Raw genomic sequence first — 25444 nt, 5'->3', positions numbered from 1 at the left:
TAACGCAAGGACAGTGCACAGCTTTCAACTAATTCTGGTCCCACAACTTCAGCTACAGTTGTTTTCATCTTTGGCATTTCTGCTCAAAGGTTTGCCTGTCACTTTGAAATGTCCTCGTTTTTGAAAGACATGTAAATGGCATTAATGATTAATGAAGGGATCCACAAGTTAAAAGGTTCATGGACTATCAACGTTGGCATGTAGCTGGTATACTCTACATTAAAAAGGCCAATCGATCATTTTAAAAAAAAGGATAAAAACAAACAAATGAATACCAAAGGGATTCATTTGGCTATTTGAATGTCTAAAGTCTCAAAAAAGAGAGGCGACAGTGCTAACAACCTTTTAAAAGAAGATTTCAATGCAGGAAAACCGATGTTTCTTACAGCCGTGACGACCGCTCTATTCACAAACCAGCACAATCTTTCCATTTTTTTAGTTTTGCCTCTTCACACCGCTTCATTGGATTTCAGATCAAGCAGTCAAGATATGACTGAAGTGCTCTTTCCTCTTTAATTCATTAACAAATATTTAACATTAACTGTTCAGGAATTTTACACCCCCATTTTCCAAGGATCAAAATAACTGGAGAAACTAACATAATTTTAAATGTAAGGTTTGTTTCTAGCACTTGGATGAAAACTCTTTGCAGTCAATGACCTCGTGAAGTCTAGCGCCCAAAAGAGATCTCAAAGTGCCGTTTCCTCCCATGAGACGCTCTGCTAGGCCTTCACTGCAGCCACCTTCAGTGCTGCTTGTTTGTTGGGTTTTCTGTTTTCAGCTTTGTATGTCATTACTCTTTGGGGTTGATTGCAGGTATTGGGTTTGCAGTATGGTACTTATGCTACGTCTATCATCAGTCAAATCATTAGTAAACTCTATTAGCTTTGTTCCACTGGCAGCCATACATGCTGTATCAATTCCTCCACCGTGTTTGACAGATGATGTGGTGTGCTTCGGCTTATAATCTAGTTTTCTCCTCCTCCACACTTTTTCCATCATTCTGGCACGAGATAATTCTTTCTCCTTTTTTCACATCTGTACTGGCTCTTTTAGATGTTTACTGGAAGTCTGCTCTAGTCTTCTTGTTCTTGAATGTACAGCTTGTTGTACTTCCACTGATGAAGGTGTCTCTCGAGTGTAACCAGTGACGATGATGCACCTATCTCCTCGAGAGCGCTCTTGACTTGGTAAGATGTTATGAAGCGCTTTTGTTAACCATGGAAACTGTGATTGTTCACTTTAGTCATCCTCTGTGGTCTTTCACACCTTTTGAAGTTGCTGAGCTGACCAGTTCATTCCTTCTTTTTAAGTTTATTTTGTTCTTCGGGTTAAAGATGGTCTCCCTCACTTACACAGACATGTCTTTGGACCTAATATTGAGAGTTCCAGTAAACAGCTACCAAATACAAGTTCAAAACTCGGAATCAACTCCAGTTTTTTTTAATCTGGTTAATCTGTCATGAATGAAAGGGAAACAGCCTGTCAGTTAATTGGACAATTCAAACTCCGAAAATGGAAGAGTATGAATAAAAACATTAACAACTTACTTTGATTGAACGCCTTAGATTAAAGCTGAAAGCCTTAAATTTCAAACCCACTGTGGTGTAACCATCAACAGTTGTGTTGTTGTCATCTGGACCATGTTCGTGCTGTTCTAACATAATCAGCCAAGCTTCTAATGTGGCAAATTTCCATTAGGATGTCATAATTTGTTGCTGGAACACGGGAGTGATGGGTGCTGAAAGACTGCTGTATGATAATAAACTATATTCCTTTAAAAGTCTTAAACGATTTATGATGTGTAGGTTCATTAATCAGAAATTGCCGTTTACAACATTTCTGCTCAGTTTCATGTTTGAAGTCTACATCCACTTCCATTTTCTTCAGGCTGGTGGCCTTTTCCAGTTTAAATGTTATCTTTAATTCAGGGTCATATTCTCCGTTCTGGGACTTTTTTGGAACTCTCTGTATTTTCCGGCATGACAAACCCAAAACCATTTGGCACCATCAGCATCTTAAATAAACCATAGAGTATTTAACCCATCACTGTGACTCAGGTCTGACATGAAGGTAAAGCGTTTTCTCCAGACCTTATTCTTTGAATGCTGACCTTTGGCTGAACAGCTTCTCAGCAGCAGAGCGTGGTCAGTACAAACCTTGTGCTTAATAAGAATTATGAGCAGTGACACAATTATATATTAGCACAAACTCCAAACCCTGCCATACTGTGTATTATGGGCTCATTATAAAACAGCCAACTGGTCTAGGCCACTTGTTTTGACAGAAAGAGGTACACCACAGCACTGGCACATGTCCTTATGTGTGGCGTCCACCAAGACTAAGTACTTATGACAGTGCCAAGAGAGTGTGTGTGTCTGCCTGTGTGCACACACATTAAGGTCAGGGGGGTGGGGGGGAGCATGCCTAATGTGGGAGAGAAACATTGAATCCAAAGTGGCAACTAGCCAGCGTCAGTGTTCCCTTCTTGGAGAATTAGCCTGTCAATCTGGTTTAATTCCTTAGGACACAGGCTGCTCTTAAACCCAGGTTGAGTTTAAACTGGAGAGACTGACTCTCTACATCGTTTTCTCAAGATTGGGTGCAGACAAGCGGGCTGGCTGAATGTGGGCCGTGTCGGGCCGCACCGGAGAGCAGAGCTGCATCGTGCACACAGCTCCACAGCAGGGTCAAGCTGACACTTACAGGCTAAGGTTACAAGTTTCACTCAGTTGAGTGATTATGTGACTCTAGGTGAGTATCTAGAACAACAAGGATAGTTACCTATCTGGATTATGGGGATAGGACACACACTACTTGGTTATCCTCACATTAAAGCCTTGTATTAAGATTGTAGGAAGATCTGCAGATTCTCTTACTGCACACCTTTCCTGCCTTACATTCAGCAGATCTTGCCAACTAAGTGAGATTCATAAACCTGTCGTGCCATGGCATCAAGTTAAGATTCCTGTGTTTACAGCACAGACGACAACACGTGGTTTGTTGTGAGACGAGATCCCTGGCTGCTATCAGGTCAGGCCACGAGTCAAACTGCTGCTAAAACCTTCTTTTGCGGTAAGAAGCCATGTACATCTGCGTTCTGCCAGCTCATGTATCCAACACCTGTTGCTTTGCCTAATTGAAGTCCAACTGAAGCGCTTATCTCTGGGTATGCATGTGCTTTTCAGGAGATATAAGCTTTCACACATGAACTACTGTATGTGTGAAAATTAACACCGTTTAGAAAGAGACTTGAAGGGACTCAACACGTTACTGCAATGTTTCCAAAAATCCCTCAGCCAGTGGAATCCGCATTGTGTTGCATAATTTGCATGCAAAGAAAAGTCATCAAGTCCAATCAGGGAGGCTGTAACTCCTTTATTCAACTTAATCAAAAATAACAGTCAATATTAAAAGGAAAAGAAAAGCAACACTTAAAATCAAAAGTATTGAAAACAATGTCTTGTTTGCTTGACCTCAAGCATGAACTCAAGTGATAAAATCTTTACATTGCTGAGGTGAATTTTTTTGGGAGGCAGTTTATGCAAATAATAATAACAATAATAATAAAAGAAAATGTTTTAATCACCAGGCATTAAAAAAAAAGAAAAAAAGAGCATGCTTAGTGAGTGTCAGTGGCGATGATGATACAAACCCGGGTGCAGTCAAACACTCTTTCAGATCAGCACTGAAGCATACACAATTAAGAGAGGTGCCAAAAAGAAAGAAAAAAAGTCAAAGGGAGGATATGTGATAGGGGCGTAAGGGTACATGAATATGATTGCATTAGTCAGTCTGTTCAGTATAAATTTTTCTTTGGCTCATCTGTTTATGTCTAGACCTGTTTTTTTACACCAGTTGCTGTACCTCAGCTATAGCAGATGTAAAGCAAATTTATTACAAGTTGAGCTTAAACTGACAGTTTGTTTTTATCAATCAAGATGGTTGCGTCCCACGGTGTGACATAAGAGAGAAAGGCAGCAGTGTAGCTGCAGTTACTCTGCTGGCTGCTATCTTCTAATTGAGTTTCTTCTCATTGACCATATGCAGCATTAAACTGTTAAAAAAGTTACAGCAAATTAGGAACTTTTGAAATTTTTTGTTGAAATTTTGGAAAAGTTTTTTGAAAATAAAAGAATAACACATTCTTTTCTGTTCTCTGCTGTACTGCAAATACACCGAATCTATTCCAAATAGTTTCCTACAAAACTGAATTCTGTGTACCTTTGCACCCCTGCTACATAAAGTAAAAATACCATTTAATAAACTTGTCCATGTAGTAAATCAAAATGGTGCACACAAAAAAGAATGAACCCAGAACAGTGGTGCAGTGTTCACAGATTAAAAAAATATAACTCATAAATGAATAAGTGAATGAGGCCATACATGCAGTAGATTGCCATCGGCCGCTGCATGGTCAGCATATACAGGAGGGCAAGCACGGTGAGACTACGTGGACAGGCGGCAGAAAGCACTTTCATAAACAGCGACATACAGAAACAGATGAGGGAGTATGTATTTACGTTTATTCAAAGGTAATATGATGCGGTGTGTTTACGAGCGATAAAGCAAAATCCTTTCAGCACAGTCCTGGCCAACCAAGCTGGCGTACTGCTGCACCTCCATCTCGTCGCTGGAGCCCTTGCGTTTGCGGGAGTAGGCTGCATAGGGCATGACAGTCCGTCTGTATAGCACCAGAGCTCTGCCCAAATCCCTCACGGCCCGAGCATCTCCTAGACGAAAACAGGCACATATGAGAACATAATGAGGACCAGTGTAGACACATCAAGCACTATAAACAATGTCCTTATTTTCCCTCGCTCGTTTGAGTTAACCTCTGAGTGTCTTGGCAGAAATTCACCATTATTCCGAGAAAGTGTTGGAGGAGCAGAAAACATTTCCCCCCCCCCTCCTTCAGTTTTAATTCCTCTGTGCCCTAAACCTGGGGTCACAGTGGTGCGTGAGCAGGCTAGTTAGCTGGCCTTGTTTACAGGGTCTTGCTCCCTGCTGGCTTGCCAAACTCAGCATCTCATTAGGTCCTGTGTCATACACTGCCAGCAGTGTTTTTACAGCTCTGATGGACCAGTAAAACACTACTAATCTCTAAAGTGTATGTGTTCAGAAGCTAAGAATGATTCTCTGGAGAGTCAGATGTGGAAAAAAAAGGGTTGAAATACACTGACCCTCACTCTGACTCTAAACCTGCCGCCTCCAGGAGTGAGACACTGAGCCAAGCACAGCAGGGAGTACATACTGAGCAAAGCAAAGCCAAATATACTGTACAGAGGTATGACTCTACCTCAGTCTCACTCATAAACTTCCCATTTCAGTCAGAAAATGACTATTTTTTTAATGCACTGGAACATCTACAAGTCTCTTGTGTCAGAAACTACCCAATAAACATTGCAGTCATTCAAGTAGCACTCTTAAATGCTTTTATTTATCTTCTTAGTCCATTATCACACCATGTAGTCCACTAGTTAAACAACTGCAAAATGCTTATTTTGTCTTCTGAAATGCATATCCCCCTAAATACTCTGCATATAACAGCTGATCCATTAAAAGTGTCCTGCTTGAAGCAATCCTGATCTGGAAACCTAGAGAAAAAAGAAAGAAAAACTCTGGAGCAGGTACCAGAGTGATGTGCACTCCCCTGTCAGGCACATCAGTCAAAAAGGCCTAAGTAGATGTTGTATTAAAAGAACTAAGGGCTTCACAATTACTCACTCCACTGACATCATCCATGTGGCTCACAGCTGAGCAGCTGGTGAAGAAGATGCAAGCGCACATATCTCTGACTAATTTCTAAAATATTTGCAATACAGCCAAATACAACCTGATCACATCAACAACTGGAAAAACAAAATAACAGGGAGAAAAAAATGCAAAGTGAGTCTTTTCTATAAAAGAAATCTTACATTTACAAAAAAAGGAAACTCAAAAAGCACTGTAACTGGACCTCGGATGTGTTTAGACATGATAGACTTGTTGAGAGCAATACGAGTCAACCTCAGCTGCAGTAATCTGTTACAATGTTTCAGGCCTAAACTGCTGCCAAGACAGATGATGGCTTAATCGGCAGAGCAGATTCAAAGGAAAAGTCTAAGATTCAAGCAAAAAGACTCAGCAGTGGGACATTTTAAATATTCGCATAACTTCAGATGGATAAACAGTAAGTGAAAATCACAAATACGCAGCAAAAATACCACATTAACTGTTTAGAAATTAAAGTCATTTGTTTAAATTCTCCATCTGTTTATACAGGCTCGTTAGTAATCGGACAATTCATTGATAAGTGGTTTCAAGGCCAGGTGTGGACTGTTGTTATTTCTTTCGGGTCAAATCAAGGTAATAATATGTCTAGAGTTGTTTCTAAGTGCTGGATTTGCATTCTGTGGCTGTTCTGGCTAATGTTCAACATGTGGTCTAATGACTTGTAGAGTGAAGGAGGCCTTCATTAGGGCTGAAAAACAAAACGGGCCTACAGACCCATTTGGCAGATTCCAGAAAAAAAATGAAGGAATCTACTGGTCAGTGCAGCAAAACCAAAATGCTTAAGGAAAAAATCAAATAAAAGACCATATGCTCACATTCAATCAATCAATCAACAGCGAGGCAAAGAAATGGAATATTATGAATATGAACTCTTTCACCCATAAAGATGACATCCAACGACCTCCCTAGCATCCTTAATGAATTTTGACACGTCATTATATAAGAATAAAATGTTTGACGATCTTTAAAATAGTTTCTGGGTATCTCCATGCAAAGCTGCATGGACAGGGCATCGGGGGAAACAAAACCTGATGCTGTAAGACGCGCGAACAAGCATCAACTGAAGGCACCTGCAGTAAAGGCCTACTTGGTGATGTCCATTTGACTAGCTTCTAGACTTGAACCAAATTGCATACAAGTATTAAATATAATCCTGTTATTTATAATTAATGTAAAATTAATATGTTAAGTTACCAGATTGTTTCTGTATTTTGTAGAACCTCTTAACAGCAACTACGTCCATCAGATGTTTCCTGTAGCTGCTTGAGTAGCGTGCAAAACAATGTGGAGGAATTTTGGGCCATTTCTTGACTGAAGTGCTTCTCAGTTCAACTGCCTAACTTCAGTCCATTGTGGTGGCGTACAGAGATCCAAATGTCAATCTATCTACAACTTTGGCATCTAACTTGCACACAGACTACCTGAAAAACAAGCCAAAGGAAAGAAGAGAGCTGTTAAAAGCATAAAGCCCCGAGGCTTCTTAGCTCTTAAACTCTATCACCATAAAGATATTCTCATACTTCAGCTAGAATTTTCCACACAGTGGATTCATGTTTTATTTATTAGCCTCGTTTCCCTGCTCGGTAATGCCCTAACTACTGTGTTTTCCACCCTTCTCGAGAAACTGCTGAGTCACATAATTGAAGGAAGGCTGATACCAACTTTTAAATAAAGGATACCAGCTCTAGGTTTTAACACAGCGGGTGGCAAAATTGATTTTAAAAAGATGTAAACATGTTATGCAACTTCCTCACGAACAACATTTAGGCCTGTGAAGGATTATTGTGTCCTGATGGAATCAAAGTGAAAAGATTTAAACACCTGAATCTTCTTCGGCTTCCTTCGGGCCATTCACGACGCGCCGCCTCCTCATGTTCTTCATCACGGTGACAGTCCACTTACACTACAGTTATTACAAAGTTACACTTGTCCAACAGTGTCGCCTCGTGAAGATACTGACGAGTTTACATTAAACAGGAAAACATGGAGAGAAGCACGAAGCTTGAAGATGGCCTATTAAGTGAAACAGTAATACTGAGCAGAGAGCCTATCTTTCTCTCTTACTCAAGGCAATCCAAACATCCGCTCCTCACATAAACAACTTTCCTTTTCTTCTTCACTCACTTCTGGCTGCATCAGTGTCTCTTCTCTCTGAGTGGCTCCAGACCCTGTTCCTGTCAGGCCAACCGGACGTTCAGTGACACGCCACTCTGAGGTCACAGCTCCTTCGGGCTGGAGTTCAAATGTCAGGGGGAAGAGGAGTGGTGAGGGTCGGATAAGGGAGTGCGAGGGTCAGGGCTGAGGCTACGGGCCTTGACACCCCGCCACGCTCCTCTCTCTCTTCCCATCCATCTCAAACTTTCGAAACACTTGCTTAACACCAGATGCTGGTCAAAGGCAGGCCATCAGGTTATGACCACGTCTTCTGACCCAATGTTGAAGATCTAAAGGTTGAAAAGGAAAGGGCCAGAAGGGTGTTGTAGTGTGCTGAGAAGACTGCTCTTTGACTGTAAGACCTGGGTTCAAGCCCTTGTGTTAGCAGCTGACCCTGAATCCCTGCCGGTGACCATGAATTTTGTCCATCGCAGGAAGCAAAGCAACAATAGGATATCCTTCCATTATAAAGGATATTACCATTATTATTATTACTAATGAAAAGACTTAAATATTCTTTTAAAGCAGCAAAAGAAGGGCTTCCGGGAAGAGAAATTCCTGCATTGCTGCACAAAAAAGTCTGTAATCTGAATGGAAACATGTGCATTAGTCAGGCTAAGGAGCAGAAAGCCTGCCTAAGAGCAGAGCAAAGTGGCCATCACAGTGAGACAAGATATGAACGTGTGTCATAAGCTAGAAATATCATGTAAATCACAAGAGGCTTGGGGGTAATGGCTGGCTACCATCAGGCTAGAATGCACGCCTCTAGCTAATGTTTTAGCTTCACTTTGTTGCACCGAAAGCACAGAGACTATCAGTTTGATGCAAAGCTGTGAATGTGTGTGTCAGAGATGTAGTGAAAGGTAAAAAAAAAGAGAATAGTACATTGTGAAATACCAGCTGCCACTTTACTTATCACAACTTTGGGTTTGTGTATGCAATGTGTAACTTTGTGCATGTGGGTTAGTGGCTGCCAGGCGCACTTACAGTTCAAGGGGTGACTACTTGGGTCACGTATTTTTGCAAATATTTATACTGCTTAGCGGCCAATGCCCCTACTACTCCCGCTGTTAGGCAAACACGGATTATAAGTGTGTGAGACACAGATATGTGCTGCACACAGTGAGCTTCTGTGTATGTGTGTGTACATATATTTTAAGAGCCAACCCGCCCCAGGTCCTGGGGCCCTCAAGATGTCAGCAACAGGCATCAGTGTGAGTCTGATGTGAAGAGAGCTGTGTAAACTTTAGGTTAGCTGTCTTTACACACCGCATTAGTACAGCACTGTAACCTGGTCACATTTTACAGTCTAAACACACATCCAGCACACTAACAGTGATCTTTGTCTTGGGGCCGGAGGTTAAGGTTCTGGGTTTCAAGAATGGGAAGCTATATAGAGAGGTTACACTGCGAGTATGATTATTATTTTGGTGAGACTTGATTTCTAGACTTCTCCACTGACTCTTTAAAGGTATGGAAATAAGTCAAGCAACATGATTTTAACCAACTACCAGCACATTCTAGTCAACAAGCGAGCAACACATTATTTTGACCATCTGCTGTTCTAACTTTTACTTTCTGAAAATAATCTCAATATTTGCCATGCTTTTTTCACAAATGTTCCATTTTAATTCATCTATGTGATTTAAAAAAGAAAATTAAATCTTTCTTTAACTTCATTAGTAAGACTGTCATAAAATTTAAAGAGCTATACCTGATTAACAGTTGATATAACTCATGATTCGGTCGTTTGTCTAATAGTTAAGTCATGGGTGGCAGTATGGTGGTGGTGTAGGACATCAAATGTATTAATAATAATGATAGTAATAATAAAATGCGTATAAAAAAGATCAAAATAATTAAAAAAGTAAATGCCTGGGCTGTCTGTGTATTGGGTCGGCTGTTGCTCAGGAGGTAGAGCGGGTCGCCCAGTTAGAGTAAAAAAAGCACTTCATAAGTATAATAATAGTATACTATTATTATAATACTATTATTATTGGTTTAATAGTAAATGTAATATATCATTATCATAACCTTCCCATTTACAGACAGGATGTTTTGACCGCATTCTTAAAGTGGACTTACAACTATTTTATCTTATTTCTGTCTTTATACTGTTAGCTTAAAATAATGAGGTCAGCATGTGTGATGCAAACAGTCCCTATGATGAAAGAGCTGATTGCTCCAAGTACTCGGTTTTAGTTTTTTCTACTCAAGTCTCCGTGTGATGTCAGCTCAAACATTCTGTCTCCGAGCAGCAACCAACCACAGGAGAGGCAGCTTATAGGAGGGTTTGCTTTAAAGACAAGATTACTGTAAAGTAGTGACCAAGAATAAAATAATGGCACTGGAAAAAACAGGTCCTTAATAAAGATGGCTGGGGCAATAACATCAAGTTAGTGCTTAGTTGGTGTTAGTTTACCGTCATCGAGAGGAACTGACCTCATTGTTTGACACTAAATGAATAAACTAAACTAACTGTAAATAAAGTAAAGGAGAGTTGTAATGGCAAACAGATCTCCATGTGAATAGGCTAAAACCAAATTTCTGTGAGTTTATCAGAGAAATTATATTGCTATACATATCTATTTTTGGCAGAATGTGACACCAGTGTTGATGGTGACAAATTCAGTATTCCCAGTATATAAATAAGAGGCTGTGCACTGAACCCTCTGTTATTGACAGTTGACTGCTCAACCATCACACTAGACAAACATAGTTTGGTAATCAGTCTTGCTTTGTGTGAAAGCAGATGAATCAATCAGAGCAGAGTACATGTCACAATCACTGACATACGCACAAATATTTTACTTTTGTGGCCCAGCAGCTGCCATAAATTGCCAAAGCAGATTCCTAAATGATTACAGTGAAGACTTTCCCAACACTTAGAAACTATTTGCAGCATGTCTTTATTTGTGTCCAAAAATCAAATCACACAACAAGAACTAGCCAAAGAACTGGGCCACAAACCTCAACTGTGTGACATACTGCTAAAGTGACAATGACAAAATAGGTTGGCCTGCTGACTTATTCGCCACTTGGATGTATTTCTAAAGCAGACAGCTCCCTCCACACTACTGTTAGTCTGGCTTTTTACTGCAGTTCAGTCACAAAGCTTGGCACCAGACCTGAGAGTGAACCATCAAGGCAGCTAGCACTGAAATGTGCACTGCGTTTGGACAGCTAGGCCTGAAATAATGCCCAGTCCTGTCCAAGATCAACAGTCCACGCAGGAATCCAGGCACCACAAGAACCACAGACACACAAACATAAACTGGTCACTGTGAATAATGCTAATGCCAAGACCTTGATTTTGTCCTCAGTAATTTGTGCAAGGTCGAGGACTACTGGGAACGAAACAAAAGGTCAGATCAACCGCTGGTTAAGATGTTAATTGCAGTGTTATAAATGACCTGTCTAGACATTGTCATTTAACATTTTAATTGACATTTAAATACTCTTATTTATCCCGAGCGTGTTGTTTTCACGCTATAACTGAATGACCAAAGCTAGCAAGTAAATCCTTATTTCCTTAAGAAATGTGTTTCGATTAACTTTCTTTACAGAGTGTGAACTCACTGCTCGGAAACTTTTCCTCATCACACAATCTGATCCGGACAGAGATTCCTTCATCCATTGTGTTGGTTTCTTCTCCAAGTATGAGGTCACTACAACAAACCCTCGCATCTGTTGTTTAACATTCATATACCGCTCCTTCTCATTCCAATTCTCTATCAATCCATCTTCCATTTTATTACACTTTTCTCTCTCTGGGTGCGAGCATACAACCACCAGCCTATCATTTCAATTGCCTTCGTTGTAAAAACATTTTTATCACATGCCCCCCATCTCTCCCTCCATCTATTCTTCTATTATTCACTCTCTTTCCCCTCCATGTATCAGTCTCCATCTATCTGACAATCAAATTCATGTCCGCTCACATCTCCTATTACTGTTGATCGGTGGCTCTTTTCTGTCTGGTGCCTGTTTGGTGATGCAGATTAATGGGCCACAGTAAACAGGACATGGCTGGCTCTCTGTACCTTCAACCAGTCATGTTCTTGGAACTGCATTAAGTATGCTAACATTTTAAAATTAAACCGAAGAGGAAAAAAAACCAAAACAGTCAATCATGTTGTGAGTGTATCAGTGGTACGTATACATAGGTTTATATATGCACTGCATACATGTCTGCTCTGGCCATACCAAATGATGATGACGAATGAGAAAACCGTAGGATCTGCCAACGCCTCTTTAATTTGTACATATTCTATTAAATTGAATTCAGTTTTTACTGTTTCAGTAATTTTCAATAATCCTGGGGAGGCCAATTCATGATTGATTGTGTTCAATTTTCTGTTTTAATTTAAAGGTATGCTTTTACTGCAGTGGCAGTGTGTTTAGGATCATTGTAATGCTGGAAAAAATTGAATCTCTTGCCAATCAAATGCTTTTCAGATGGTACGTATTTGTACCCATAATTCCATCAGTTTTGAGAAAAAATCTCCAACACCGCTGTGTTTCTCCTGCGTCAGGTCTTTGCTGGATTTTTTTCCATATTTTATAAGAACATGACTGTCAGATTCTGCTTCATATCATTCTTAGGTTTGACACTTTTTTTTTTGGTCTCTACTTGTCCAGTTTCCTCAAATCTTTCAAGGACACACAGGGCATCACAGTGTTGGTGCAAAAATACTATTTTAAGCCTGTCAAACAATGATATGTTAGGAATTTTTTACAGATTATTATTAAAGAAATGGGAACAAATTACAACAGGCTGTTAGTGAGAAAGTTTCTAAATAGACAATTTAAAATGTCTTCTTTGCCAATTTGTCTACACAAGACCAGGATTGTGTTTCAGGAGTCTGGAGCCTGTTTTATGCTTAAATGATTCACGGGTCAGTGTTAAAAAAAAACAAAAAAAAACAAAAAACAAAACCTGAAAATGGTCAAGTACAAGGACTGGACTGAAAATGAGTAAAAAAGCAACTAATTTCCAAAGAAAACTATTGCTCAAGACTACTTGGAAGCAAGATATAAAGTCATGAGGGGTGGCGTAAGACTTTTCTACAGTGCTGTGTTTATGGAATTGCATGTTAAAAAAATGATGTAGTTTCATACATTAAATCCATGTGATGCCATCAGTCGAGCAGTAGTTTTGTGCAGTAGTACCTGAATCAGGATCCTGGGTCAAACGAGCGTAGCGGGAGTTGTCAAGAAGGGGGATGCATCGCTCTATCGATACCCAGGCATAGGTTTCTGGGCACAGGAGGTCAGAAGGCCGGTACTGCCCCTGGTAAAAGAAAGAGAAAAGAAAAAAAACGTTAAAAATTTTCCTGCTTTTTAATTGCCATATATTCATTATCTAGTAAATGAATAACTTGAGGACATCAGTTTGGTTCTTTGTTGTTTAAAACCATTTTCTAACATTTATAAACTAAATACTTACAAATATGTTGCAAGCCTGGTAAAAGCCTTTCTACTCTAGTGTTAGTGACCCTTTAGAATCAAAAGGTTTGACAAGTTGTAAACTGACCCCAGGGTCAAGATGAGGGTTGAGACCTGGATCAAACCCCTCTCTGTTAAGGGTCTTTGTTTGAGCTGTGTGTCTCCATGTCATGAGTGTTACACTGTCTGCACGTTTAGCAGGAAATGTAAACACGTCAGTATTGTAATGTGTGCTTGTGAAATGGGTACGAGTCTGTATCTGACCAAACATTTTGGATGGAAAGAAAACTAAGCTTAACAAAAACAGCTGCAAGGCAAAGAGGGGGGGAAAAAAATGAGCGAGGGGTTGAATGAACAGAAAGAGACGCCATTATCAGGGAACTGTGTTCCATCACATGGCTCCAAACAAATACAAACTGCTGAGAAAGCTCCGTAAACAAGGCCTGCAAAAGGCCCGGTGCATTGCCTCAACACCCACACCAATATTTACAGTTTATGTGACATTAAACCGTAGGACAAAGAGTCCAGGATTTCAGGAATGCACTTTTTAAACACAAGAAGGTCAAAATGTTCTAAATGATTTAAAAAACACTGTTGTCATCAAAACATCGGAATAAGTAAGACAAAGGAAATAGCATCGCTGGAGCATACTGTTATACAAACTGACCACGAACCATCTGTCATTGGACATGTATGAAAAATACACTGGCTGCTTTCACATGCAAGATAGGATGCTATGTGAAAGAACTAGTTTGTTTTATGGTTTTGAAAATGAAAAACAGAAGATTCTGTGGAATACTAAGACAGTTGTACTTTCCAACTAAAGCGGGGTCCTCGTCTATGGCCATCCCATAGCAAAAATGTATCTCTAAAATCATACAATCACTCTAAAAGTCAACCAATATCAAGTTGTAAAGAGGAAAAGAAAATAAGGAATTCACAAAAGCCTTCAGCCTGCTCTAAGTGCTCCTGCTAACAGACAGATGAAGGTGGAATGCTCTGCATCCGGAGCTGCAGTGGATGCACGCAATCATCAGCCACATCCCAACAACCTACAGCCTCCTGCAACTGTCAGCACAGCTAGCTTGACACTCTCACACTCTGCCACACCTCTATAGACTCCTTCAACACTGCACTGACACACACCTCTACATGCAGAACACACACCTGGCTAACAGCAGAAACACAACAATATGCACATATTTCCCCACTTAAGCCTTCTGCACCCAGAAACCAGAAGCTCATATTTAAGGAACAGAAACAACTGTTTTTGTGTGTCAGTGTGTGTCTTTGCAATAGAAATAAAGTGAACTTGATTTATGCAGGTCTACTTTTTGTGTTTATAATTGTAAATGATAAATCCAGCCTTTGCTGTAGACCTTAAAAAAGAGAGAACTGTCTGACCAAAATGAGACACAGAGCCTGGTCATGGCACAAAGACAATTCCTCAGTTCTTCCCCTGAAAAGGAGAAACGATGAAGAGTATGAAAGGACACAGCTATTAGTGGTCTGGACAGAGGAGAGAGAAATAATAAAGAAGCGAGGTGATGGCAAACTGGGCTTTGCTTTTCTATCTGTCAGCTTCTTTTCTTTTTTTTTAAAATAAATTGAACTGAATGTGAATACTGAGTTCACCACTGACTTTCATTATCCTCCCTCATATTTTCTCTCTTCCCAGGTTGACTAGAAGGCCATGTAATGCATAGATACCCTTGCAGCTTCCTTGGCTCCTCCTTCGTTTTCTGTCTTTTGCATCAGCTTGCTCACATTATCCATATCTTTATCTAAAAGCAGATACTAGAATCCAGTAATGGCTCCCTGCTATGTAGATTCTTGAGAGGGTTACCACCAATCTAATAACAGGAAGTGAAATGGCCTGCAACAAATCCATGCTCCTGAGTGGCTCTTAGCTCACTAAGTGGCCTAAAGAGGCCACAGGAAGTGATAGTGTAAATGGCAAGAAAGCCATGTGATAAGGTTTGTCTGTATATATGTATATACTTTTGCTCAGCAAATTGCCAGGTAGGCCTGAATAAGACGTTTCAGCCGAAAATAAATCTTTTCAGGTTAAGTCACCCTCTTTTCAGAGCCTGCTCCCTCCATTGTAGCTGCTTAAAACTTCCCACACAAACCAATCTGTCACCATCCCTCCATCCTTCACTCCTTTCCATGCTTGCATGTCCAGGCAGAAAGGAGGTGATGCAGATGACTGACAATCTCTGAAAGACTCGTTTGGAAACAGAGAGATGAGGGATCAGGAAAAAAAAAATATATATATATATATATATATATATATATATATATATATATATATATATATATATATATATATATATATATATATATATATATATATATATATATATATATATATATATATATATATATATATATATATATATATATAGTGAGGAAGGGGAGGGGGGGACGCATAGAAACTTCAGCAGACAGACTTGGCTGCAATCTGAGGTGTGAAAAATGAGAGGCGTTAGGAGGGAGAAAGGGAGGGGCGAAAGAAAATTAGGTGCAGATGAAGCAAAAGGATGGTATTTAATGTTTTGAGACGTTGACTGCAGCGGGGCTGGTGGGGGGAGCGGTCTGGGTGCCAGCATGGAGGGGCCCAGCTCTGAGAGAGAATGTCTGAAGCCAGAGAAGAAGCAGAAAGTCAGGGAAAGAAATATAAATAGGTAGATCAAAATGAAAAACAAAAACTAAACAAGGAGATGAGTGGACAAACTAAGAGGTGCGTCCAGTAATATTGTGATGACGAGGGAGAACCTCAACAAAATGTAAACTGTACAAGTGAGAAAAAGCTCTGAGTCATTTTAATCTGTTGTTTTGCACTGTGTTTGTTAATGAATGTGTAGAGGTCACTGTTTATACGAAAGCAATCTACTACAGCGCAGCATTCCCAGTGAACCCAAACTTTAACAAGCAGGAGAGGACAATTACTCAACCTCATTTGAATAACAAGCTGCCCCAGTGTAAACTATTATGCAGCTTCAATCATCTAAACTAAATAAACACATATCTCCACAGGGCCTGACATACAATTACACAATACTCTGCAGAACTATTATCATCCCCAGCCCATCAATGATACAGCATCACTCACTCTTTTGAGGCCACACAACTGCATGCACACAGATTTGTGTGTTTCTGTCAGAGTCACTGAGTCCATAATAAAGTTCACTAACCTTGTTCCTTCCCTTAATTGTGCACACTCCTGTCTCACACACCTCGAGGTAGAGAGCAATGCCCCAGGCCTGTACCAATGATTTATATGAAAAGCAATTAATCAGAGCCATAAATGGAGTGCTTCGCCGCAGCCAAGGAATCCTCATGAAAATCTACACCTCTTTTGCCTCCTGCTTCTTTTCCTCCTCCCAGTCTGACTAGGAAATCAGACAAATGAGTTTGGTATGTGCTGAGCTGAGACAACCTTCATCAAACAAAAGACCGTCAAACAGGAGTTTCTTTCTTCACCTTCTTTTTCCCCCCCTGCCAGGGTGTCACAAATTGTAAAAGCAGTTTTAATCAATTAAACACAAATTTGAAGCACTGATTGTAGCTCATTAACCTTTTAACATTGGAGACCAGCTCAGTGTCTACAAATACACTTTATAGGGCTCTGGCAGTTTTATGCAGGTAGAAAAAGGGAAATGGGTTTGTGAGGAATATTATTGAGAGAAAAAAATCAAAAACGTAAAGATACGATCACATGTTGCATCAGAGAGAGAGTTTTGAGGATGAGATCATTTGGTGCTTTGTAGCCACACAGCAGTGTCATGGTTCAAAGCGATCCCCTTTCAGGCTTGCCAGACCAAAAGACAGGAGGTGGACTTAGTGTCATGGTAAGAGGGTTTCCCTGTCTCCATCTGCATTACTTTACACCCACATCTGCAGCTAATTTCCTGCTCATATCTCCAGCTGAATTTTTACACACCCCTACCCCTGCTGAGGTATCACTGTATGTTTGTGTTTGCACGAGTCAGACACTGTGCACAGTGTCTGCATGCGGTTTCAAAGAGACTTTTCTTGTTAAAACAACTGATACAGCCAACCCAGGAAAGAACATCAAGTTATAAAGTAATCAGTTGGTTAACTGAACACCTACCTCAGTATGAGACAGAGCGGCTCCAAAAGTGTGATGTAAGAGTGGTCATAGAATAGATGAGGTCACTAATGTTAGACTTTAGTCTGTCTGGCACTGGCAAGAGATATATTATCCAAAGATAACATGCAATACAAAAAGCACCCTGTTTTATATAATATATTAGGTCAAGCATGAACACAATAGTGAATGGGATATTATGCTGGGATTACATATTGGTCAAGCACTCTCAGAAAGAAATGGGCATTAAACCCAAGCAGACAAATATGGTCAAGAAGTCACATTTCTTTGCAGCTGGCCGTCACCCAGGACAAGCCTGAACTCGTGCGGAACAAGCCTGAACTTGGAATACGTACAAAGAAGCAGTGTGACCCAAAGCCAGGCAAACCTAACCTAGCCTGGCAGAGGCCAGCACTCTGACCCAGGGTCACTCTCAACCGATTTTAGTCAAAAACCAATAAACAGAGGTCCTGAAACCTACAACGACTCTACTCTCCCCCAAAATGCGGCCCTCACAATACACCCTTCTCTGTGGTCCTCTGACTGTTGACATGCATATATTGCGCCCAGAGGAGGAGGCGGGATGGCTGGGGAGCTCTACCTGCTGACGGACACACATAAACAGCACGACCCACAGAAACACACATGCAGCTAGAAAAATAGCAAGCAAAACTAAGCAGGCTGAATGAACAGCACCACTGAAAGACATGACCAAACAAGCTGTGTTTTAGAATAGTGGCCCATGCTATCATACTTTCACCAGAGTCTTTGACATGATATACGTATGCATTTGTGTCTGTTGAGGTGTGTGTGTGAGGGCTCAGCGAAATGAGGCTGCATTAGGGGAGGTTTACGCCAACTGCTGCTGTTTAAACACTCAGGGGCCCGCCGAGGCCTTTTCACCCTACTCAACACATTACCACAGGACGCCCTTTAAATAAAGCATCCAGGCTGGTAAGTCTCCCCTGTGGGCCCCTGGACAACCCCCACCAATCCCTTCTACCCAAGTCAATTCTGGCCCAGCACTCCCTTTGCCTGGCTTGTGCGTCACGGCTCCACGGATGACAGGTTAATGAGGAAAAAATATTTTTACAGGATCACATTTCGACCAAACCCTGAGAACCAATGGCAGCGCTTTTATGGGCATCAGCTCTCAGACTGGGCACTTTTATCTCTTCATCTTCTCGGGTCTTTATGGGCAGGCGAACTCTTATGAATGTCTGACACAGACCACAGGTTACCGACTTGCAGTCAGATCCGCAGCCCTTAATCTCCGTCTTAAAACCCCACCTCAGATTTCTAACTGCAAGGCCTCCGCCCACACTATAAGTCTGCGTTTCTAACTGCATTTATGAAAGCAGCCCATTCTGTCGAGTAGGGCTTATCAAAGATCTGAATGTGGTCTCTTGCCAAGAAAAAAAAACAAACAAAAAACAGACTTTCAGACAAAGCGGCGCAGCTGCACCAGGTTTTGAAAATAAATAGAGGTGAGATGAAGTTAATGGTAAGGCAAACACCTCAGGTTGGCAGCTAGAGGGCTCTGGATCTGCTCAGCATGACACCATCTCCAAACTCTCATTTTTGCCCTTATGACCTTCAGACCTCCCCTTTGCTTATACTCTCTCTGCAACCCACCCTCTCCCAACTCTGTCCTTCCACCAGCAGTAACACTGAATCTTCTAACCCGACCCCCCTGAACTCTGCTCCCTCAGTCCCTCACCCTGTCAGCGCTGACAAGGTGAGAGACTGTCAGCGACGGTTCAACATAAACACTGTTTTTCACCGTAAACCGTTTCTTAGGGTGCCAAGCAGTGGCTGGACCAAGCCCGTGCTCTAACCTGTTAACGATTTGTTAAAAACACAAAGTGTGGCAGGACAGAAGAGAGATGATGAAGCATAAAAGAGAAGAGAAATTATCAAAACTTTAAACAAATGTTTCTGCTGAGAGGTGCGCTGTTGGTGGTCTCCTGTCAAGCTAAATCAAACAACAATGTTTCTGTCAGAAAGGCTCCAATTTAAAAAAGAAAAAAAAAATACGGGGGAAAAGGGGGAGAAGTGGAAGGCAGCAAAATGGCTAAGCTTTAGCTTATAAACTTCACAGACAGGGTGAAAATGGACCCTGTTGGATTTGATCTTATTTTGATGGGCACAGGGTTTTTTAACTTGAGGATTGCTGGAAGGTAATGCTGCTGGCTTAGTAGAATAATAGCTTTTACGAACCAAGAGAATATTGCTTCTTCTGAGAAAAAGAACACAGGCAGACATGAAAGAGGGGGCTAAAGACATAAAACTATTACAGTAAATGCGTGAGAAAGGCCAATCCACGCCGTACTGAGCTGAACAGTAAGTTTATACCACCTCATCATGACTTACTGCACATTCGCACACAGATGACAATTTGAGAAATGAGAACCTCACCACTGCGAGAGTAGATATCACTTCTGCTTGTAATAACATTAGACTAAAAGAGCAAAAACGTGTTGCCATGTTTTCATCTGAATGGAATCAGTTGAAAGTTTCTTCAATCTGATCTCTTTACTCTCTATCAATCTTTCAACCCGACCAGCATGGCGGCTGTTTCCCCTCCTTTTTTTGTTAAGAAATGTTGAAAGAAGGACAGAAACAAAAAGAATGAAAGAAAGAGAAAAAGGGGGGCGTGGCGCTGTTCCCAGGCCTACAGCGTTAGACGACAGTTCAACATAAACACTGTTGTTCACTGTAAACCGTTTCAATGCTACTCATCAAAACCTACCAAAGCGGGATAATGTTTATGCCAGGAGCTCAACAATAATAAACAGGAATACGTAAGAAAGCGATGCCCTCATCAACAAATCTGACGCTGCCTCAAAACGAAGCCGTGTACTGTAGCACGTGCGCACCGGAGGGGTGGGGGGGTGGGATGAGGGCTACTGTAGGGAAACACTCACCCTGAGATGCCTGAAGTTCACTCACCGTCACTCTTAATCTACCAAGACGCTCAACAAGTGACACAAAAAATGTCAGGTCACACACGTACGCATAGCATAGTGTCTGATTGGGCCCCTTGAGTGAAAATAACACACATGCAGAGTCCTGATAGCTGCGGCTCGCTTAGAGGCTTTTAGCATGCCATAACCTGCCAATGCATACCTGAAGAGGGGATGAGAGTGTTCGACAGATTTACATTAATATACACTTCTGGTAATGACTTAATACAGATTATTTGATTGATATATGATTTGATTTCTATGAAAATCTAAAAACAGATGACTGCTTACTGCTTTTCAAACCATTTGTATGCAGGTGAAAGTTAGCTCCTGTGTTGATACCAGAGCTGGGAGTCACTTTGTCATGTCTAATTGATGTCCTGAAAGCTAAGCTGATGCAGCAGGTGACAGAAAAGCCTGCAGGCACGCACTGATTAAGGCAAACGCTGCACCCAGAAACCAACATCAAATTTGTTCATTGCACGTATCCCGACATACTCTTGCACACAGTGGCTGACACCTGGATGGATTTATTTCAGGTCCACTGATTTCAAAAGCTTTGGTCATGTGAAAAACCAAAAAAAAAAAAAAAACCCCAAAAAAACGTCTGGCTGCTGCTGTAGGAGTGACCGGCTCTCTGACAGTGTTTGTTGTTTGTTTGAGGAGGAGCTGGGTTTGAAAAGGAAAACAGAGGTGCAGCTGCTGCGAAAGGGCTCCTTAAAAGTCGGTGAAGTACCGCCGGGAAAACGAATAACGCTTTTCATCTCACCTCCTTTTCTCATTTGGCACACATTTTGTCACTCCTTTCTTTCTCTCCATCTGTCCTCTTCCTCCCTCTTTTCACTTATTTCACTCACTCCTTCTTTCTCGTTCTCTGTGGAAAATTTAATGGTTTCCTGGGCTCAGAGCGAGACATTCTTTCACTGTGAACAATAATAACAAGAATAAGAGGCACTTCATACAACTCTCTCGCTCCCTCGCCAAGCGGGTATAACTGGGTGTGTATTCTGTAAGGCTGAGTGTGTGTCTGTATATAAGCATGTACACCACACTTGAAAAGCATTTGAAATGTTAAGACCAGGTACTAGATTGGTTAAGCCAAGTGGGTGAGCGCCTCATTTGTTATCATCAAAGTCTGCTTATTCAGTACTCAAAAGTAACTTGCACAGACAAGTGCTCAGGCATATACACACTTCTGGAAAAGAAAAATGGAAAAAAAACACTACAGTGCAGAATGGATCGACTCTTTGTTCAGGTGAAGCTCGAAAATAAAAAGTGAAAAGATATCAAATGAAAGTTAATGAAATCTTGCAAGCAGCTGAAGCTGGATTGTGCAGCTATTGAAGAGAAAGGAATAAAACGCTGCGAGAAGAACCTGAGCTGGTTTGCGCATTAAGGGTTTTATTTATGGTTTTAGCAGATAATTGGACGGTCACAGTCAAAACTCAAGTGCTTAGGAAAAGCTGTATATTGTCTGTGAGAATCTGCAAAATGCATTCATCCAGTGACAAGTTTTTCTTGTGTTTTTTTTGGTTAGTAAATGTGACTTTGCTCTCCTGTCATCAGACACAATGACAACACTGGATGGAATCAGTGGAATATAATCAGTCCATCTAAAGCCGTGAAAGCAAGATAATTCAAATGACTGTTAGCGTTAACATACGAGAAGCATTGTGAAAGAAGAACAGTGGCAGAAGGGCCAAGACCTTTGGTCTCATTTAGCCTCCAACAGCTTCACCTTCTGCTCTCTACAGCTCGACATCACAGGGCCATGCAGGGCCAAAGAACCAGGGACAGGAGCCAGGGGCAGGATGTCACGTCAAACCCTGAACCCACCAGCCAAACCAGCAAGACTCTGTGGGACGCTCAGTCCCAGCTTTGAGAACAAAGGAGAGGGTCTGACACTGGCCAGGCAACCCTCTGTTCCTGGCTGGACTCCAAGTCTTCAAGGACCCTTTAAGGCTACTCTGCAGGACCATGCCCAGTCTCTGGCACTATTAAGAGTTTTCAAACCATTTCGCATGCAGCATTTCCTTTGCAGAGATGTGACCTGGTTAAAAAACTCTCCTGCAAAATTGAAACCTGCAGAACAGTAAAGTTTGTAGCCTGACAGCCAAGTCCATTAGGGTGATGAAGAATGAGGGTAAAAGACAGGTATCGCTAACAGATCACAAAAAAGAGCCACATGGGGCTCTTCTGCCCGCCTTCAGTGGCTCCCTGTGGCTTAAAACACCCTTGATGACTGAGTTACTGTTACTAAATCTTTGCCTTAACTATATGTGGCCCACTCGTGCTTAGGTGGGTAATCACCCTCCAAAGACCCATTCTGAAGCAGGAAAAATGGTGGAACTTTTCCAGTTTTTTGGTAAAAATAACATTTTTAAACTAATTTTAGTCCAATACCAAAGAATCAATTAAATAAATAGCTTCCTGCAAAATAGTCACATGTGTTAAAAGATTTAAACTACTTACAACTATTAATAATGTCAATGGGCTAATATGAGCCTCAAATATGTTTTGAGTCTCCATACAGATGTTTTTGCTTAAAAAAATGTCTCTTTTGACATTAGAGGTTTCCAGCCCCTTGTGTAAAGGTATACAGCAAAAAAAAAAAAAATTCTCTCAGTGCAATATAAACAATACAGTCCTACTCCTCAGGAAAATGGGAGTATAGCGTCAACAAGTGTGAAATTTAATACAGAAGAAACTGGTTTTACAATATTTTAACACTCGTCTCAGTGACCTGCCTTAGTAGAGCCTTTTATGCTTGCACTAACACTCTGATTATGTCATCATTACCACATGCAGACAGTACTCAAGGTGGGAATGGGAAATGCTTAGATTATTCGGTACATAGTAAAAAAAAAACAACAAACATTAAGATCATGATAATGATAATCATATATCACCTCAAAAAGCTCAGATTCTGGGTGTGAAAAACAACACCTCAGTATAAAACATGACAAAGGCCCAAATGGAGGGGCAGAAAAACTAAAGGAAAAGTCACAGTAAGTAATGGGAACAGAGGCTTTCTAGAAAAAGTGGCAAGGATGAAAAGAAGGGAGGGAAAGGTGTGCAAAATAGAGAGAGGAAGTTGTGTTCATGGGGCGTGAGTGGTGTCCAGCACAGTTCAGGAGCTGGTGTGTTTTTCTTTAAAGAAGCCGAGAGGCAGCGCTGAGATCCAGAAACCGGTAAACCTTCAACACAAAAACAGTGTAGGCACTGCCCCATCTAAGTGACAATTCCACAGCATCTCTGTGCATTATTGAATTACTGAGGCCCATATGCAAATCAGACAACACAAGACAGCGTGCATGTGCTCAGAGTACATTTGAATGTGTCTGTGTTCCTGTGGGATCGGGAAAGCCCAAAGGTGGGAACCGGGCAACCTTCTCACCCTCGTTCTGTGTTCCTCCCCAAGGGTAAAATAGGACCGAGTGGGGAGTTTGTGAACAACACGCTGCAGTGGCAAACACACAAGAGCAGATATGGGGGGCTGGGGGTAGTAAATACCAGAGCCAGGAGGAGTTAGGTGCTGTGGTAACAGAGTTCACAGACAAACACTGTGATCAAGATTCAACACACAGACACACACACACAAATAGAGCAAACTCATGTGTTCCATATACAGAGTCCCAAACTGAGAATTTGGACAAAGCACTATCCAAAGCAAGATGTAAATGGATAAAAAGATGTGGCACGTTGCCATAATCCCCAACAAGACATCAGTCTCCCATGGGCAAGAACAAGCTCTGGGAGCATCTGAATGAAATGACAGTGAAATAGAGGAATTAGCAGATGAATGAGAAAAAGAGAGAAAGAATGGGAAAAACTTAGCTAAACTAAAGCACTTGGAAAGACTCCTTTCTTTCATCATCCTCCTAAGCTATAGATATTTCAGTGGTTTCTGGTGTGAACTGGGGTTATGTTTGTGAGTCCTGGCTCCTCTGTGTATCCACATTTATTATTTGTGTCAGTTTCTACAGCAGGTAAACTGCAGTGTAAGAATATGCAGATTTCTGTGGATGCGTCCTGAACTCTTCTCACTGCTGAGTTATGGCTGCTGTCACCAGTGTAACCTCTCGCTAAACCTTTAATGTCTTCAGCAGCCTTATCCTCTCTTACTTCCCTGGATGTCCTCACTATCACTTTGTTTCCCTCACATGCTCTATTCACTCCATCAAATATACTGACTGTGTATCAATAAACCTTAACAGGAGCATTTGAGTATATACTCATGCTTGTGTTATAATCAAACCATCACTGATAAATGTTGCTAATCCAGATAAACTTATGGTGAATGAATTCCAAATTGTAATTTAGACTGTAATGTTAATTAAGGCAGGTGCTGGGATTTTATATAAAGAGATCTACAGGGCCCTTTGTGATTATATTATAAAGCTATAAATATTATGCAGCAAAAGAAAAACTATATTAGTACTTAATATTGGTATTTTACAAACAAAAGACATTACAGCATGTTGGTCACTGGCCTGAGACATGATGGGCAAGAGAGACAAAACTGAAAGAGTATAGAACAGAGATCTGATCTGAGATCTAAAAGGCCCAAGAAAGGAGAGCGAAGAGGTACATTTGAATTACAAGATGGCAAATCTCCAGCATACTAGTGTCGTAACAGGCCTCTTACTGTTGTACCAAAATGTTAAAATATAAAAGCATTTATATCAGAGTATAAAACACTTAAAGTCATTGATATGTGAATTCCAGTTTACAAAACCTCAACAACGTAGGACCCCAGTGCTGAAATTCAAATATATTGTCAATATAAAGTGTGATAGCCATGATAAATGTGCTGTACGTGTGAGATAATGCGTACCTTATACCGCATCTTGGGGCAGGAGTGAATGTAAAAGCCCAGGTAGTAGTAGGACAGCTTGGGAGACTGTTTCTGCAGCTGCTTGGTAAAAGCGATCTCCCTGTGGCAGGAAACACACAAATGCACCTTGTCAGAGAGCTAAGTGTAAGA

At 41.0% G+C, this 25444-nt stretch overlaps 1 protein-coding gene across 3 annotated transcripts in view; it reads right to left on the bottom strand.

The window, feature by feature from the left end:
- Positions 1–3365: 3365 nt before the first annotated feature.
- LOC134640042 (arginyl-tRNA--protein transferase 1) overlaps positions 3366–25444 on the bottom strand; it is a 52295-nt gene continuing 30216 nt past the window's right edge. For all 3 annotated transcript variants that reach the window (XM_063491606.1, XM_063491607.1, XM_063491608.1), the window contains 3 exons: positions 25295–25394; positions 13102–13222; positions 3366–4733 (listed from right to left, as the gene is read on the bottom strand). In XM_063491606.1, the coding sequence (XP_063347676.1) occupies positions 4555–4733; positions 13102–13222; positions 25295–25394 (400 nt within the window). In that variant the 3' untranslated portion in view covers positions 3366–4554. The remainder of the gene's footprint in view (positions 4734–13101; positions 13223–25294; positions 25395–25444) is intronic.

Source organism: Pelmatolapia mariae, linkage group LG13 (genome assembly GCF_036321145.2).
Source record: "Pelmatolapia mariae isolate MD_Pm_ZW linkage group LG13, Pm_UMD_F_2, whole genome shotgun sequence".
NCBI classification, from domain to species: domain Eukaryota; kingdom Metazoa; phylum Chordata; class Actinopteri; order Cichliformes; family Cichlidae; genus Pelmatolapia; species Pelmatolapia mariae.
Note: the sequence above shows the minus strand (reverse complement) of the source record. Positions and strands in the feature narration are given on the sequence as shown.